General features: G+C 42.9%; 1 protein-coding gene across 2 annotated transcripts in view; it reads left to right on the top strand.

Annotated features, from left to right (window-relative positions):
* DDX60 (DExD/H-box helicase 60) overlaps positions 1–17,168 on the top strand; it is a 179,511-nt gene that overhangs the window by 101,634 nt on the left and 60,709 nt on the right. For both annotated transcript variants that reach the window (XM_066573553.1, XM_066573554.1), the window contains 2 exons: positions 8,837–8,958; positions 16,715–16,858. In XM_066573553.1, the coding sequence (XP_066429650.1) occupies positions 8,837–8,958; positions 16,715–16,858 (266 nt within the window). The remainder of the gene's footprint in view (positions 1–8,836; positions 8,959–16,714; positions 16,859–17,168) is intronic.

Here is a 17,168-nt window from a genome sequence, read left to right on the forward strand (position 1 = left end):
CCCTGTAGATAATTATTGCACCGTAACTATACACCGGGAATGGACCCAACGTGTTTTAACTGTACGAAGTCTCATTGGGGTCTATGTTCAGAGAAAAGAGGGTTGGGTATTTAGTGTATATAAAACACTTTATTATATGATCTTTATAGGAGGTAGGTGTATATTTGTTTTTGAATGCTTTAACCCCTTCATGACGCGGCCCTTTTTTTTTTTTCCATTTTCGTTTTTTCCTCTCCCCCCTTAAAAAATCATAACTCCTTTGTAGTTTTCAATGGTGCTATTTAAAGTACCATATAATGTACTGAAAAACTTTTTCAAAATTCTAAGTGGAGTAAAATGAAAAAAAACAACAACATTCTACCATCTTTCAGTGCGTGTTGTTTCTACGGCGCACAAACTGAAACAAAAACGACCTGATAAGTTTATTCTATGGGTCAGTACGATTGCTACGATACCAAACTTGTATAGTTTTTTTTTTTACTATACTGCTCTTTTTTTTTTTTTCAAAGAGATTTCATTTTTTTCAATTATTTTCTGCCGTCATCTTGTGCGTGCAATAACTTTTTTATTTTTCCATCGACGTAGTTCAAAGATGGCTCATTTTTTGCAGAATGTCATGTAGTTTCTGTTAGTACTAATTTGGAATATGTATGACTTTTTGATCGCTTTTTGTTGCGTTTTTTCAGGGAGACAGGGTAACTGAAAATGGTGACTGCATTTCTGGCGTTCTTTATTTTTTTTTTTCGGATGACGTTCACCGTGTGGGGTAAATTATGTGCTACTTTGATAGATTAGACTTTTACGGACGCGGCGATACCAAATATATATTTTTATTTTATTATTTAGACTTTTTAATTATAGATATGGCAAAGGGGGGTGATTTAAACTTTTGTTCCTTTTTTTTTTTTTTTACAATTAAAAAAACTTTATTGCTCTTTATTTCACTTTACTTTTAAGTCCCCCTGGGGGACTACAATATGCGATACTTTGATCGCTCCTGCAGTATGACGCAATGCTATAGCATTACGTCATACTGCATTCTGACAGGCAGCCTATCAAGCCACCCCACAGTGATGGCTTGATAGGCAGTCTCTCAAGGCAGCCCTGGGGCCTTTCAGAAGGCCCCCGGCAGCCATGACACCTGCACGGCTCCCCCGATCTCACCGCGGGGGAACCGTACGGGACCCCCGAACAGCGTTTGGGGGCTTTAAATGCCGCTGTCAGAATTGACAGCGGCATTTAAAGGGTTAATAGCCGCGATTGGGTGAACGGCCGATCGCGGCTATTGCTCGCGGGTGTCAGCTGTACTAAACAGCTGACGCCTGCACTGTATGCAGAGAGGTCGCCCCGTAAATGTACGTTCTGCAGCTGGAAGGGGTTAAAGAGATTGCACTATCCCTGTCGTTCTAAAAACCATTCACATATAATGTGATTCTTGGGCAATATAGTGGATCTCCCCTCAAATCTGGGGAGATCACTATTCAATGTGACGCTTTGCCCTTTACCCCTTTTGCTTACAAATAGCCTAGATCACTGTCGGGCAGTGTAGTGAAAAGGGTTTACAATGGCCCCCTCCAGTTATAGAGCAAGGTAAAACCCTTGTACTATCTGTCACCTGCTAAATAAATCACTGGCTGTAATCACAAGTCAGTGGTCTATTTATCAAGTAGGCTCCTATAACATGAAGGGAGCTAATGACCTTCTAATAGCTTGTCACCATTTAACCCCTTGAGTGGCGGGTTTCCTACCCCCCTGTCGTACCCACCAGGGCAGGTTTTTTAAATGGTCTAAACATTTAATTTCAACTAATTTTCCAGTCGTGTTCCAAGAGCCATTACTTTTTCATTTTTCCAGTGACCAGGCCATATGAGGGCTTGTTTTTTGCGGGACAAGTTGTACTTTTTGATGGCATCATTTTTGGGTATATATAATGTATTGCATAACTTTTGTAAAAAAATTTGTAGGGAGATTGGGGAAAAAAAAGAAATTCTGCCATTTGTTTTTTGAATTTCATTTTTACGGTGTTCAACGTGCAGAATAAATAGTGTGATAACGTTATTCTCTGAGTCAGCACAATTCCGGCGATACCAAGTTTATACAGTTCTTTTATGTTTTGCTATTTTTGTACAGTTAAAACTTTTTTTTTTCTTAAAGGTTTGCTTTTGTGTCGCCACATTCCAAGAGTCGTAATAATTTTATTTTTCCATTGCCAGAGCTCTAGAAGGCCGTGTTTTTTGCAGGATGAACTCTAGTCTTTATTTATCTATTTTCAGGAACATGTAAAAATTTGAAAGCTTTTTATTCCATGTTTTCTAGTGGCAAGATTAACAAAATCTGTAATTCTGCATGTTTTTTATTTTATTTATAATTTTTATTTTTCACTGCATTCTCTGAGCAGTATAAATAATGTATTCAAGTAATTCTACAGGCCGGTACGATTACGCCAATACCAAATTGTAATAGTTTTTTTCTTTTTCGCAACTTTTTCACTTAAAAAAAAAAAAAAAAGTAATACAAGTTTAAGTCCTCCTCCTTTTGCTATATCTATAATAAAAAATCTAAATCATAAAAGAAAAATATATTTTTGGTATCGCCACATCCGTAAAAGTCTGATCTATCAAAGTAGTGCATTATTTACCCGGCAATAAAGAACGCCACAAATGCACTTTTTCAGTCACCCTGTCTCCCAGAAAAAATGCAATAAAAAGCGATCAAAAAGTTATATGTTTTCTGAATTAGTACTATTGCAACCTACAGGACATCTCGCAAAAAATGAGCCCTAGCTCAAGTACGTCTACGAAAAAATAAAAAAGTTATTGCGCACAGAAGATGCGGCAGAAAAGGATAGAATTTCTTACTGAAAATTCCTTTTTTCCGAGTCATCATGATGGCAGTACATGGAGGTTGCCCTCTGACCTCGTAGGGAAAGAAAGCAAGAAGCTTGAAAAGGCTCCTCCTCTCTTCCATTCCTCAGTGTCTTCCAAATTACTTACATGGACATATTTCGGTTTATCAGGAAAACTTTATTCACTCAAGAAAAAACATAGTTCACGTTAAACACATTGCTTTTTAGGTTTTTCTTGAAACATAAAAAAAAAGAGAGGAGTGAGCTACCCAAACCTTAACAGAAGTATTATACAATAGTACTGCATGTACCAATAAACATATATATATATAATTTTTTATTTTTTTTTTTTAAAGGGAGGGAAATGACGTGCCGTCATGATGACTTGGAAAAAAGGAATTTTCGGTAAGAAATTCTATCCTTTTTCCCGGCGTCATCATGACGGCAGTACATGGAGCCATACCAAATTACTTCCCTAGGGTGGGACTATCGCCTGTAAAACTTTCCTACCAAGCGATAAGTCCGAGGAATGATCGGTATTTAGCCTGTAGTGCTTCACAAATGTGTGTGGGCTAGATCATGTGGCCGCCCTGCATATCTGATCTGGTGAAGCCATGGCACTTTCTGCCGAAGAGCAGAATACAGCTCTCGTTGAATGAGCCCTCAGTCCTTCCAGAACTGCCTTGTTGCTGGAGGAGTAGGCTTGCTGGATCACTGTTTTTATCCAGCGGCTAATGGATCTCTTAGAAGCTGCCTTTTCTTCGCACTCTGAGAGCTCGCCTAGCGACTGCTACGAGTCGGAGCTTGTCAGTAGCGTATAACTGGGCCTTTTGGTGGACTTTTTCTCCTGCTGGGCCGATGGAAGGCTAGAGATGGACGCTCGCACTTCCTCTCTATCTAGGGACCTTATGTCCTCCATGAATGCCGACTGCTCCTCCTTAAGGATTTTAGCCGGGCGTAAGGATTTTTTATATGCATCCTCTAAATTTTTAAGGAACATAGAGTATTTCCTATGCCTCTTTTTAGGATCTTTAGCTTGAACAGATTCCCTCTCCTGCAACGATACATGCATAGAGGCGCATAAATACACATACAATGCCCCCTCTAACCCCTTAGTGATGGCCCAATAGTGTTTTTATGTCCTGCTGTTGCAGGACGTGTATGGAGGGAGATAGCGCCGCTATCTCCCTCCATACAGCGCGGGTGTCAGCTGTTTATTACAGCTGACACCCGCGGGCAATAGCCGCAATCGGCCGTTCGGCTGATCGTGGCTATTAACTAGAGATGAGCGAACGTACTCGTCCGAGCTTGATATTCGTGCGAATATTAGGGTGTTCGGGCTGCTCGTTACTCTTAACGAGCACCACGCGGTGTTCGGGTTACTTTCACTTTCCTCTGTGAGACGTTAGCGCGCTTTTCTGGCCAATTGAAAGACAGGGAAGGCATTACAACTTCCCCCTGCAACGTTTAAGCCCTATACCACCCCCCTGCTGTGAGTGGCTGGGGAGATAAGGTGTCACCCGAGTATTGAAATCTGCCCTTCCCGCGGCTCGCTACGGATGTATTCTGACATTAGTTCAGGGAAAGTGGTATCGTGTTGGAGCTGCTATAGGGAGAGTGTTAGGTGTATTGTAGGCTTCAAGAACCCCAACGGTCCTTCTAAAGGCCATAAATCGTCTCTATATGCGCTCAGTGGGGCCGGCGGCAGCAGCGCCGACCCCATTGAGAACATATAGAAGACAAATCCTTCTTTTCTGCCACAGCTGTAACAGCTGTAGCAGAGAAGAACGATGTTAGCCCATTGAATTCAATGGAACCAGCAATACAGCAGGTTCCACTGAATGCAATGGGCTGCCGGCGATAGCAGGATGAATGGTCGGGAAGGGGTTAAATATATAACCCCTTCCCTGCAATTCATCCAGAAATGTGATACACTAAAAATATATACCGGCGTATAAGGCGACGGGGCGTATAAGACGACCCCCCAACTGTCACCTTATACGCCGGCAATAAAGTGGAGCAAAGAATAAAAAGCATTACTCACTTCTTCAGACGATCTGCGCCGCTCCTGTAGACTGTCACTCCTTCCTGGTGTTCTGCGGTGCTCCTGCAGGCTGTCGCTCCCTCCTGGTTCCCGGCAGAGCATTGCTTTCTCTACGAAAGGCTTTAAATCCACGCCTCCAGAAACACACGTGCCTTCAGCCAATCACAGCCAATGACAGTGATGTCATTGAATTGCTGTGATTGGCTGTGTTTCTGGAGGCGGGGATTTCAAGCCTTTCATAGAGAAAGCTTTAGTCCGTGGACCAGGAAGGAGTGACAGTCTGCAGGAGCGGCGCAGATCGTCTGAAGAAGTAAGTAATGCTTTTTATTCTTTGCTCCACTGTATTGCCGGCGTATAAGGTGACAGTTGGGGGGTCGTCTTATAAGCCCCGTCGCCTTATACGCCGGTATATATTTTTAGTGTATCACATTTCTGGATGAATTGCAGGGAAGGGGTTATATATTTAACCCCTTCCCGACCATTCATCCTGCGATCGCCGGCAGCCCATTGCATTCAGTGGAACCTGCTGTATTGCTGGTTCCATTGAATTCAATGGGCTAACATCGTTCTTCTCTGCTACAGCTGTTACAGCTGTGCCAGAGGAGAACGATCTTTACGCTGACAGTGCGGGGGCGGGGGGCACTCTTGCCGCTATTGTGGCTTAATAGTGGGACCTGTGAACTTGAGATGCAGCCCAACATGTAGCCCCTCGCCTGCCCTATCCGTTGCTGTGTCGTTCCCATCACTTTCTTGAATTGCCCAGATTTTCACACATGAAAACCTTAGCGAGCATCGGCGAAATACAAAAATGCTCCGGTCGCCCATTGACTTCAATGGGGTTCGTTACTCGAAACGAACCCTCGAGCATTGCGAAAATTTCGTGCCGAGTAACGAGCACCCGAGCATTTTGGTGTTCGCTCATCTCTACTATTAACCCTTTAAATGCCGCTGTCAATTCTGACAGCAACATTTAAATCCCCTGAACGATGTTCGGGGGTCTCGTACGGCTCCCCCGCGGTGAGATCGGGGAAGCCGTGCAGGTGTCATGGCAGCCAGGGGCCTTCTGAAAGGCCCCAGGGCTGCCTTAGCAAACTGCCTATCAAGCCATCCTTGTGGGGTGGCTTGATAGACTGCCTATCAAAAAACAGTATGACGTAATGCTATAACATTACCTCATACTGCAGGAGCAATCAAAGCATCACTGGTTGTCTAAAAGAAAGTGTAAAAATAAGATCAATAAAGTTTTAGTAATTATTAAAAAAAAAAAGTAATAAAAGTTCCAAACCCCCCCCCCCTTTGCCAAATTTACAATAAAATCAAAATAATAAACCAAAAATACATGTTTGGTATCGCTGCGTCCGTAAAAGTCTGATCTATCAAAGTAATGTATTATTTACCCCGTATGGTAAACGTGGTCTGAAAAAAAAAATAAAGAACGCCCGAAATGCACTTTTTTGGTCACCCTATCTCCAAGAAAAAATGTAATAAAAAGCGATCAAAAAGTTAATTCTATGCGAAAATGGCACCAACGAAAACGACAGGATATACCTAACAAAATGAGCCCTCACTCAACTATGTCGACAGAAAAATAAAAAAGTTATTGAGCGCAGAATATCGACACAGAAAATATTTAAAAAATTAAATATCTTAAAGAAAAAAAACAAGTAGTACAGCAAAAGAAAAACTATATAAGTTTGGTATCGTAGTAATCATACTGACTCATAGAATAAAGTTATTGGGTCATTTTTGTTGCAGTTTGTGCGCCATAGAAACAGCACGCACTGAAAGATGGTGGAATGTCGATTTTTTTTTTTTCAATTTCTCTCCGCTTCGAATTTTTAAAAAGTTTTTCAGTACATTATATGGTACAATAAATAGTACCATTGAAAAATACAACTCCTCCTGTGCCCCGGCAGCTGAAGGGAGGTGAGTATCTATTTTTTTGTTTTTTAAACCACTTTTATTTGATTTTCAGGGAAGGGCTTATATTCAAACCCCTCCCCTGAAATCAATTGCCGGCAGCAGAATCCTGTACCGCAGCTGACATGTGTGACAGCTGCGGTGGAGAATTAAAGAATTCCTCTGCTGCATCTGCCACAGATGTAGCAGCAGGGAATTCTTTTAACTAGTGGGGATGAAGGAAACATCCCCCAGCAGCGGCCGACAGGTAAGTAATTTTTTTTTTTTTACTCTACTTTTAATTGGCATTTCAGGGAAGTGCTTATGAAGCCCTTCCCTGAAAAGCTATTGACAGCTGCCGGGGCTCAGCGGTGACTTCTGCCACTGTCCCAGGCTCTGTAGTGCTGCTGAGCTATCAGCAGCCGGGGATTTAAAATCCCCGCCTGCTAGTAGCTCTGATTGTGATTGGCTGAAGCGCTCAGCCAATCACAATTAGAGCTACCAGCAGGCAGGGATTTTAAATCCCCGGCTGCTGATAACTCAGAACTACAGAGTCGGGGACAGCGCCAGAAGTCGTGGCTGAGCCCTGGCAGCTGAAGGGAGGCGAGTATTGGTTTGTTTTTTTTTATATATATTTTTTTAATTGGCTTTTTTAGGGAAGGGCTTATGAAGCCCTTCCCTGAAAAGTCATTGACGGGATGCCGGCAGCAGGATTCTCTACTGCATACGGATGCAATAAAATAGAGCATGCTGAGATCTAGTTCTCCTGCGTATTGATACACAGTGTGCACATGCCGAAAGTCCATTGACTCCAGTCACCGCATGCTGTGCAGGGAAATGCACAGTGATAATATGCTCATGTGAATGAGCCCTTACAGACATATATGCATACACCATGCATGATGCACCAAATGTCAGGATTGTTGGGTCATGTGAGATGCCATAGCTCTGTCGCGTGGTGCCAATCTGCAACTGGTGTATATTGTTATGTGGTAGATGAACTTTTGTCTCATTTGAGCTAGTTGAGTGATTATTATAGTCTAAAGGATGTAGAAACTATTGAACACGTAGTCACTGTTCTGTTCCATTGGCCTTCTTCTGTTCCTGTGTAAGATACAGCAGCAGGTCCTTCCAATACTCGTTGAAACTTCAGAATGAGTATTATGGGAAGCTATGCTCCTGTTTAAGGGACTACACAGGCAGGTTCCTATGCTGAAGGCTTTGATTAAAGGGGTTGTCTCGCGCCGAAATAGGTTTTTTTTTTCCATAGGCCCCCCGTTCGGCGCAGGACAACCCCAAGGGATGTGTTAAAAAAAAATAAAATTTATTACTTACCCGAATCCCCGCTCTGCGACGTCTTCCTTCTTCTTACTTCTTCCTTCACCAAGATGGCCGCCGGGATCTTCACCCACGATGCACCGCGGGTCTTCTCCCATGGTGCACCGTGGGCTCTGTGCGGTCCATTGCCGATTCCAGCCTCCTGATTGGCTGGAATCGGCACACGTGATGGGGCGGGGCTACACGATGACGCGTAGAAGGGGGCGGAGCCAGAACGCCGCTCGTGCCTGGACCGAGCAGAAGCGGAGAAGACCGCACAGCGCAAGCGTGTCTAAAAAAGCAAGAAGACATCAGAATTAGACGGATCCATGGCGACGGGGACTCCAGCAACGGAGCAGGTAAGTGAATAACTTCTGTGTGGCTCATATTTAATGCACGATGTACATTACAAAGTGCATTAATATGGCCATACAGAAGTGTATAACCCCACTTGCTTTCGCGAGACAGCCCCTTTAAGTGAATTTTTTCTTATAACCAGCGGTACACTTTGAAGGGGTTGTACATGAATAACATAACAGTGCCATACCTGTCCACAGGTTTGTGTGTTGTGTTGAAGCTCAGCTCATTCACTTCTATTCAAAACTCAAGGACAGATTTAGCACTATTTCTGGAAGAAATTTGCCATGTTTTTCTGATATGGTAAAACTGCTTCTGTCCTGTGTCTATAAATGTATGCATTTATATGATAAGCAATATTTCATATTTTCAAGGTTTCAAAAGTGTTGGAAAGTCTTAGAACTGAGGAGCCGTCTGAGGTAAATTGTGCCAGATATTTTCCTCTACTTGTTGAAAAACTGGACAAAATGAACAAACTTCCTGCTCTGTTTTTTGCGTAAGTATGTTTTTTTTATTATTAAGAACTATCAGATTCAAAAACTAAATTAATGTTTGTAAACTACATTTTGGTACCATTGCATGTGTTTACAACATGAATAGTGCAAATAAATCAGAGTATCTCTAGTGATCCACAGCTAAACCTCTTGTATAAGCTTTTTAGGAAGTAAGTTCAAGCTGATTTATGATCAAGTCAGAGCTCAACAACTTATTTAGAAATCCGCTTAAGAAGATCATTCAGAAGAGGAGACTGAAGACCAAGCCATCGGACATCCAGTCTGACGGATTTGCAGCAACGTAGAGTGTGGAACTGTCTTGTATACAAAGAGAAAAGTATTATACAGATAGTCCCCGACTTGCGAACAGGTTCCGTTCCAGGAACCTGTTCGCAAGTCGGAACAAATGGTAGTATGGAGCGGGATCGCGGGTGGATCCCGCTCCATACAACGTCGGGTGCCGGCTGTTCTTACAGCGGACACCCGGCGGCAGCAGTTCCGACGAGCCGCGCCACTCGTCGGAACTGTTAACACTTTAAATACCACTCTGACTGCGGTATTTAAAGTGTTAACAGTTCTGACGAGCGCCGCGGCTCGTCGTAACTGCTGCCGCCGGGTGCCCGCTGTAAGAAACAGCCTGCACCCGACGTTCAGGGGGCTCGTACAGCGTCCCGCGATGAGATTGCGGGATGCTGTGTGGTTGCTAGGCAGCCGGGGACCTCCTGAAAGGCCCCAGGGCTGCCTATGCAGAGCGCCCATCAAGCGCACGGCTTGATAGGCGCTCTGCATAGACAGCCCTAGGGCCTTTCAGAAGGCCCCCGGCTGCCTAGCAACCGCAATCTGACCGGACAGGCTTCTATCAGGCTTGATAGAAGCTTGTCCGGTCCCTGCACAGTATGATGTAATGCCATAGCATTACATAATACTGTGCAGGACAGATAGTTCGTATCTTGCGAAATTCGTAAGTCGAATGTTCGCAAGTAGGGGACTATCTGTAGAAGTGATTCTTGCATTGATTAACCAGAAAAATTATATTTGCAAGTTTCTGCAGCACAGACGCCCCTTCATCAGGCAATTTGGGAAATGAACTGAAAGAAATGCCCAACATTTAAAGGATATTACATGAAGACATTATATTGTTGAGAGATACATCATTAAGATAAGTCAGAGCAATAAAACTGAGGTTTGTATATAGATGTTAGGGTAAAAGGTAGTAATTTAGGGTAGGGTAAAAGGTAGGATTCTGGTACAGGCAGCATGAACCAGGACAGGGATGCCTGTTGCTCCTGCGGATATTTTATTCTGAGACAATGCGCTTATTCTGAAAGGTACGCTTTCAATTTGAACTTAATCAGGTTTTGTAGTGGGCAAAGTCAATAAGGTTTCACACAACGGTCTAAGTAAAGCCTACACTCTGCAATGAGTGGCAAACTTATTAATAAGCCTCTTAGTAATTTTTTTTTTCTGAGGCACCTCTGTTCACGAGATGAAAAAGCTACTCCAGCTATGATCTAAACGAGTTTTTTTTATATAATCGACTCCAGTTTCTGGCATAGATTTATTGTAAATTTGACCAGCTATGCCCCCTAAAGCCGAGCCACGCACACTTTTTGAAAAAGTGGGGCACAGCGTAATTGCCCTAAAATTTGCAGTTTGGGTGAGTGCACCAAAACTGACTTTTTGATGCCAAAATTCTTGGCGCCCAGGAATTAATAAAAAGGCCCCAATGTGCTTTCACTAGTTAATTCATATTAAATGCCTATTCAAAAAAGAAATGTAATTCGGTTTGAAAAGAGAATAACAATTGTTGGGTATCTAGAAAAATTAGAAAGAATCTGTAGGGGAACAAGGAGATTTTGAACTTTCCTATTTTTAAGAATTAGGTTTTAATATTACAAGAATATTGTAAAATACTGGATAATTACTCAAGCCAAATTATAGGGCCACTTGTGTAAATTAAGATGCAAAGATAATATTCTGCACCAATTTAAGGCCCATTTACAAGAAACTATTATCACTCAAAATTCGTTCAAACAACCGAAAATGAGTGATAATCATTACATGTAAATACTGGCATTGTGCACTTTTTGTTTGAACGATGATTTTAAGGTGAACTTAACCCCTTAACGACCAGCCCATAGTGTTTTTACGTCCTCCCGAAGTGGGCTTTATTCTCTGAGGACGTAAAAACACGTATCCTGCAGAGAATAAAGCCCCTCGGGCTGTGGACGTGACAGCTCCATGCTGTCGGTGTCCGCAGGTAGCCGACAGCATGGGGCTGTCATCCTGGGGTGTTCGGACCCCCCCCCCCTCGCAAAAAAGTAAATAAAAGTACAAAAAAAGCTAAAGATTCAGCTGCCCTGATGGATCAGATCCATCGTAGCAGCTGAAATTACTCACCCGGGTCCGGCACGCTGCTCCCTGCTCTCCTGCCGCTCCGGGCCCCGAAGCCGGTCTTCTGCGCATGCGCGCCAGGCGGCATTACGTCAGCCGCATGCGCAGAAGGCCCGGCAGCGCGGGAGATTTAAAATCTCCCGGCTCCTGTAGGTAGCCGGGAGGCAGGAGATGTCAGCGGGGACCGCGGTGAGCGGTCCCCGGGCACGCGATCGCCGCTATTCATTGGATAGCGGCGATCGCGAAAAAGTAAAAAAAAAGTTTAAAAAAAGTCAGTTTCACCTCCCCTCATGGATCGGATCCATGAGGGGAGGTGAAAATACTCACCCCCGGTCCTCAGCGGTGTCCCGATGTCCCGGGACCCGAATCCCCGTCTGCGCATGCGCGCCCGATGATTGACATCGGGCGCGTGCACAGAGGGGCTCGAGCCCCGGGAAATTTAAAATCCCTCTGCTCCTGGCTGCCATGTGTAGCTAGGAGCAGAGAGATTATACCGGGACATGATCACTGTCATCCAATGGATGACAGCGATCATGTAAAGTAAAAAAAAAGTGTAAAAAAGTAAAAAAAAAAAAAAGTAAAAAAAAGTTTTAAAAAGTTAAAAAAAGTTTTAAAAAGTTAAAAAAAAGTTAAAAAAGCGTACGTTTCATCTCCCCTCACGGATCATATCCATAAGGGAGGATGAAAGTAAGTACCTAAGGCCCCTGGATTTATCCGCGGACTTTACCACAGCTTCTGCGCATGCGCCCGTCGCCAAAATGGCGGACGCATGCGCAAAAGCTGTGGATTGCCAGGATAATTTAAATTCTCCCTGCTCCTGGCTACAAGACGTAGCCAAGAGCATGAAGATTTCACGGGGGGCCGCGGTGAGCGGTTCCTGGTCACGTGTTCGCCATTATCCAATAATGGCGATCACGTAAAAGTAAAAATAAAATTTGAAGTTTCATCTCCCCTCACCGATGCGATCGGTGAGAGGAGATGAAACTTTTTACCGGAGGCCTGCGTATTTGAACCCCGACGCGATCCTCCTCCGTGGACCTTCCCGAATTCTGCACATGCGATTGCCGGCAAAAAGCCGGTCACATGCGCAGGAGTCGGGGAGCCCAGGAAACTTAAAATCTCCTTGCTCCCAGCGACCAATGGTCGCCGAGAGTCTGGAGCAGTGACGGGTGGCCTCGTTGAGCGGTCCCCGGTCACGTAATAAAAAGGTAGCGATCTACCTTAGGCCGGTCTCACATGACCGGATACGAATTACGGATTCCGCATGCGTCTGATCCGCGGTAATACGCAGATCAATCGCATTGGATTACACAATTCCGCTCACATTAGTGGGTTGGAATTGTGTAATCCACTCACAGAAAAGAGAACGCAGCATGTTCTATTTTACCGCGGATATACGCAGTATAGAGCCCATTGTGCTCCATGGTCGCGGATATACCCGCTGCCCATATGCAACTACGTTGTGTACGGGCTGCGGGTACCCGCGTCATCGCTAAGCGACGGTGCGGGAAATGCAAACAGCAAAAAAGGTGTACTGCGCATGACCGCCTGTGTGAGTACGCAGTTATGCGCAGTACATTACGCAGCCGTACGCAGGGTCACAGCCGGGCTCACAGATGAGATCCGCTGCGGGCCTCCGCAAGCGGATTCCGCCTGCACCCGCGTGAGCCCCGCGTTATTCAGACCGCTACCTGTAATACGTAATTTACAAGAAGCCCCGGGAACGCTTGCCTTCATGCAGTTCCAGGAGCAGCTTGCCTTCTGTGTGAGACCGCCGCACCTTATCAAGCTTACGGACACTCACAGAGCGCCACTTTTTACACCCCATACCCGCTACTGAGGTCACAAAATACCCCCAAAAAGCATGAGAGGAGGGGGAATACCCGGTTTTATAGCCCCATGGGCCCATTCCAACCAGCCTCCGTAAATACCCCTGTCTTCGGAAATACTACACAGTTCACATTATTACTTTTATCTAAGATTTGCGAACGCCAAAAAGGGCGCGGAGTGTGGGCGGCGGGGGGGGGGGGGGGGGGAATTTTAGGGAGTCAATTTTTATTCCGTACAAATAACAATGGGGCCTGGAATTTATTCAGTTGTGCCCTAAAATCCAACGGGTGTTCCCTCCTTTATAGGCCTTGCCATGGGTCCTGTAAGTAAATTAGGGCCACAACGGGTATGTTTCTGAACTCGGGACAAACGGGGGTATCCATTTGGGGGTGAATGTCTTCATTCCTATGTACACTGTACAAAAAAACTGTTTTTAAATTTAAAAAATTGCCAAAAAAATTGAAAATCGTAACTTTTTCCTTCTGCTTTGCTTAGATTCATTCAGTTAGTTTTCAAAATGGGGTCATTTGAGGTGGTTCTTTATAGTTTTGGCCACTCAATGGCTCTATAAGTGGGCAATGGGGCCTGAAATTTATTCAGTGGTACCCTGTAATCCAACGGGTATTCCTTTCATTTTAGGCCTAGCCATGGGTCCTGTAAGTCTATTAGGGCCACAATGGGTATGTTTCTGAACACGGGACAAACAGGGGTATCCATTTTGGGATGAAAGTCTTCATTTATATGTGTGCTGTACAAAAAAAACTGTTTTTAAATTGACACAATAGCCCAAAAAATGAAAATCGTAATTTTTTTCCTACTGCTTTGCTTAGATCTATTCAAAAATTGTAGGGTTAAAATACACAGTACACCCCTAGATAAATTCGATAAGGGGTCTAGTTTTCAAAATGGGGTCATTTGTGGGGGTTCTCTATGGTTTTGGCCGCTCAAGAACTCTACAAGTGGGCAATGGCGCCTTAAAGGACTTCAAGCAAAATCTATGTTCTGAAAGCCACCGATTACTCCTTTCATTTTGGGCCCCGTTGTGCATGCGGACATAAGATTAGGGCCACAATGGGTATATTTCTGAAAACAGCACAAACAGGGGTATCCATTTTGGGGTGCAAGTCTTCCTTCATATGTGTGCTGTACAACAAAAGCTGTTTTTAAAATGACAGAATTGCCAAAAAAACAAAAATCCAAATTGTTTCCTTTTGCTTTGCTTGAATTTATTCAAAAACTGTGGGGTCAAAATACGCAGTACACCCCTAGATAAATTCGTTAAGGAGTCTAGTTTTCAAAATTGGGTCATTTGTGGGGGTTCTCTATGGTTTTGGGCGCTCAAGAACTCTACAAGTGGGCAATGGGGCCTAAAAGGACTTAAAGCAAAATTTGTGTTCCGAAAGCCACCGGTCGCTCCTTTCATTTTGGGCTCCGTTGTGTATCCAGACATAAGATTAGGGCCACAATGGGTATGTCTCTGAACACGGGACAAACAGGGGTATCCATTTTTGGGTGCAAGTCTTCATTCATATGTGTGCTGTACAAAAAAAGCTGTTTTTAAAATGACAGAATTGCTGAAAAAACGAAAATCACAATTTTTTCCTTTTGCTTGGTTTGAATTCATTTAAAAACTGTGGGGTCAAAATACACAGTACTCCCCTAGATACAATCCTTAAGGGGTCTAGTTTTCAAAATGGGGTCATTTGTAGGTGTTTTCTATGGTTTTGGGCGCTCAAGAACTCTACATGTGTGCTATGGGGCCTAAAAGGACTTCAAGCAAAATTTCTGTTTTGAAAGACACTGACTACTCCTTTCATTTTGGGCCCCGTTGTGGACTCAGATATAACATTAGGGCCAGAATGGGTATATTTCTGAACACGGGAGAAATAGGGGTATCCATTTTGGGGTGTAAATCCTGATTTTCATGTAAACTATAGGAAAAAAATATGTCTTTAAAATGACAGATTTGCAAAAATATGAAATTTTACTTTTTCTCCTCTAAATTGAATTAATTCCTGAAAAAAAACTATGGGGTGAAAATATTCATGACACCCCTCAGTGAATACACTAAGGGGTGTAGTTTTTAAAATGGGGTCATTTGTGGGGGTATCTATTATTCTGACACTCATGAGCCTTTCCAATCTTGGCTTGGTATAGGAAAACAAAGTGTTCCTCAAAATGCTAAAAAGTAATGTTAAATTTGTACGTCTTCTAAATGGTTAAAAAAACAAAGAAAGATTTTCCAATGTGCACCCAAAATAAAGTAAACGGGTGGAAATATAAATCTTAGCAAAAATTTCTATATTATGTTTGCACATATTTAAGATATTGCAGTTGGAAATGTGAAAAAATGACGATTTTTTCAAAATGTTCCCAATTTTGGCACTTTTAAAAAAAAAGAAGACAAATTCTATCGGTCTATTTTTTCCGCCTAAATGAAGTACAACATGTGGCGAAAAAACAATGTCAGAATCGCTTGGATATGCAAAACCTTTCTGGTGTTTTTCCATGTTAAAGTGACACATGTCAGATTTGCAAAATTTCGCCTGGTCATTAAGCTGCAAACAGGCTTGGTCACTAAGGGGTTAAAATCTATTGTTCAGACACTGAGAGTTAAAGTATCTCTCAGTAGACCACAAGCTGTGATCTCCATGGGAGTAGGCAGATATCATTGTAACCTGATGTCAGCCAGGAGAAGAACAATACAGCTGGGTGTGTGATTAATCGCATGCTGGGCTCTGCAAACAGCTCCTGGAGACTCTTTTATATGCAAATGAAGATGATAAAGTGCTAATGGTCATTAACACTTCATGCAAAGAGGTTGCTAAATCTTTCAATCTTTAACCCTCTCCAATCCACTGTCTGACATCTAAAGACATTATGATTTAAGTCTGTACAGTTCCAATGCTGGAAGACATCTGTCTGGGTTCTCTTACTGTATATTGCCAGCCTCTCTGCTGTCGGAGCCTATCCAATGTGTCACCTCACGCAGTACTGGCTTTAGCCAGCATATAGCACCGTTGTATAACAGCAGAAAAAGAGTAAACCCCCTAGGAAAATCTGGATACAAATTGGATTGGAAAGGCTTAAGTCGTTTGAAAGATTATTTTTGTGTGTAAATGAGTTTATACTGTATTTGTTTATAAGTAATGAGATGAAGCCCATACTGCGCAGTTTACAACAATGAGGTTTACAAGGACAGTAGTCTATCTTATCTCAAATTGCTATAAAGTTGAATCCTACCTATTGGTTTCTTGAATCAGCTATTTCAGGCTGGGGAAAAGCCGACTGTGTTCTTCAGTGGGATTAAAGATAACGAGTCCAGAAAATGTCACTGAATGTCATACCTACTTTTCTCACATATGTTACATCCAATAATATTTATATACTGTACATGCATTGAAAATGATTCTCTTATATAAGCAGTTTACTTTACCTTTAAAAGGAATTTATAGTCAGAAAAAATGGATATAGCTTTATTTAAGATTCATGTTAAAGTCAAGATCTCTGACTTTTAATATGATGTTTCTTTAGATTTAGACTTAATCTTGTGGAACATTTGGCGAATACACTCAACGGGCATTTAAGTCGTAAGTGGAGGATGAGACAGACTGAAGAGGAGATGAAGAATTTCCAGAAACTACAAGCAAAAGCAGAAAAAATGGGAAAAAGTCTTCAGTAAGTGTTGTTTCAAAGGGTCTATACCAGGTGTGTGATTATGCAACGTTATGTATCTAAGAGGCACCTTCTAACAATTTTCTAAGCATGTGCCTAAATTGTTAGTTTGTGATCCAAATATGATCCCTTGGTGCGGGTTTGTCTTCGCATTAAATTGAAATCAATCACACACGTTTTCCTTGTACCTTTATTATCGGTCATTTCTAATTAAACAGGTTGTTCAGTTGTAAACTACTGATCATCAATAGTAGATTAAGGCCTGCTTCACACATAAGTGTTTCTGCATGTGACTCAGTGCAACGCATTTGTT

This window comes from Eleutherodactylus coqui, chromosome 7 (genome assembly GCF_035609145.1).
Source record: "Eleutherodactylus coqui strain aEleCoq1 chromosome 7, aEleCoq1.hap1, whole genome shotgun sequence".
NCBI lineage: Eukaryota > Metazoa > Chordata > Amphibia > Anura > Eleutherodactylidae > Eleutherodactylus > Eleutherodactylus coqui.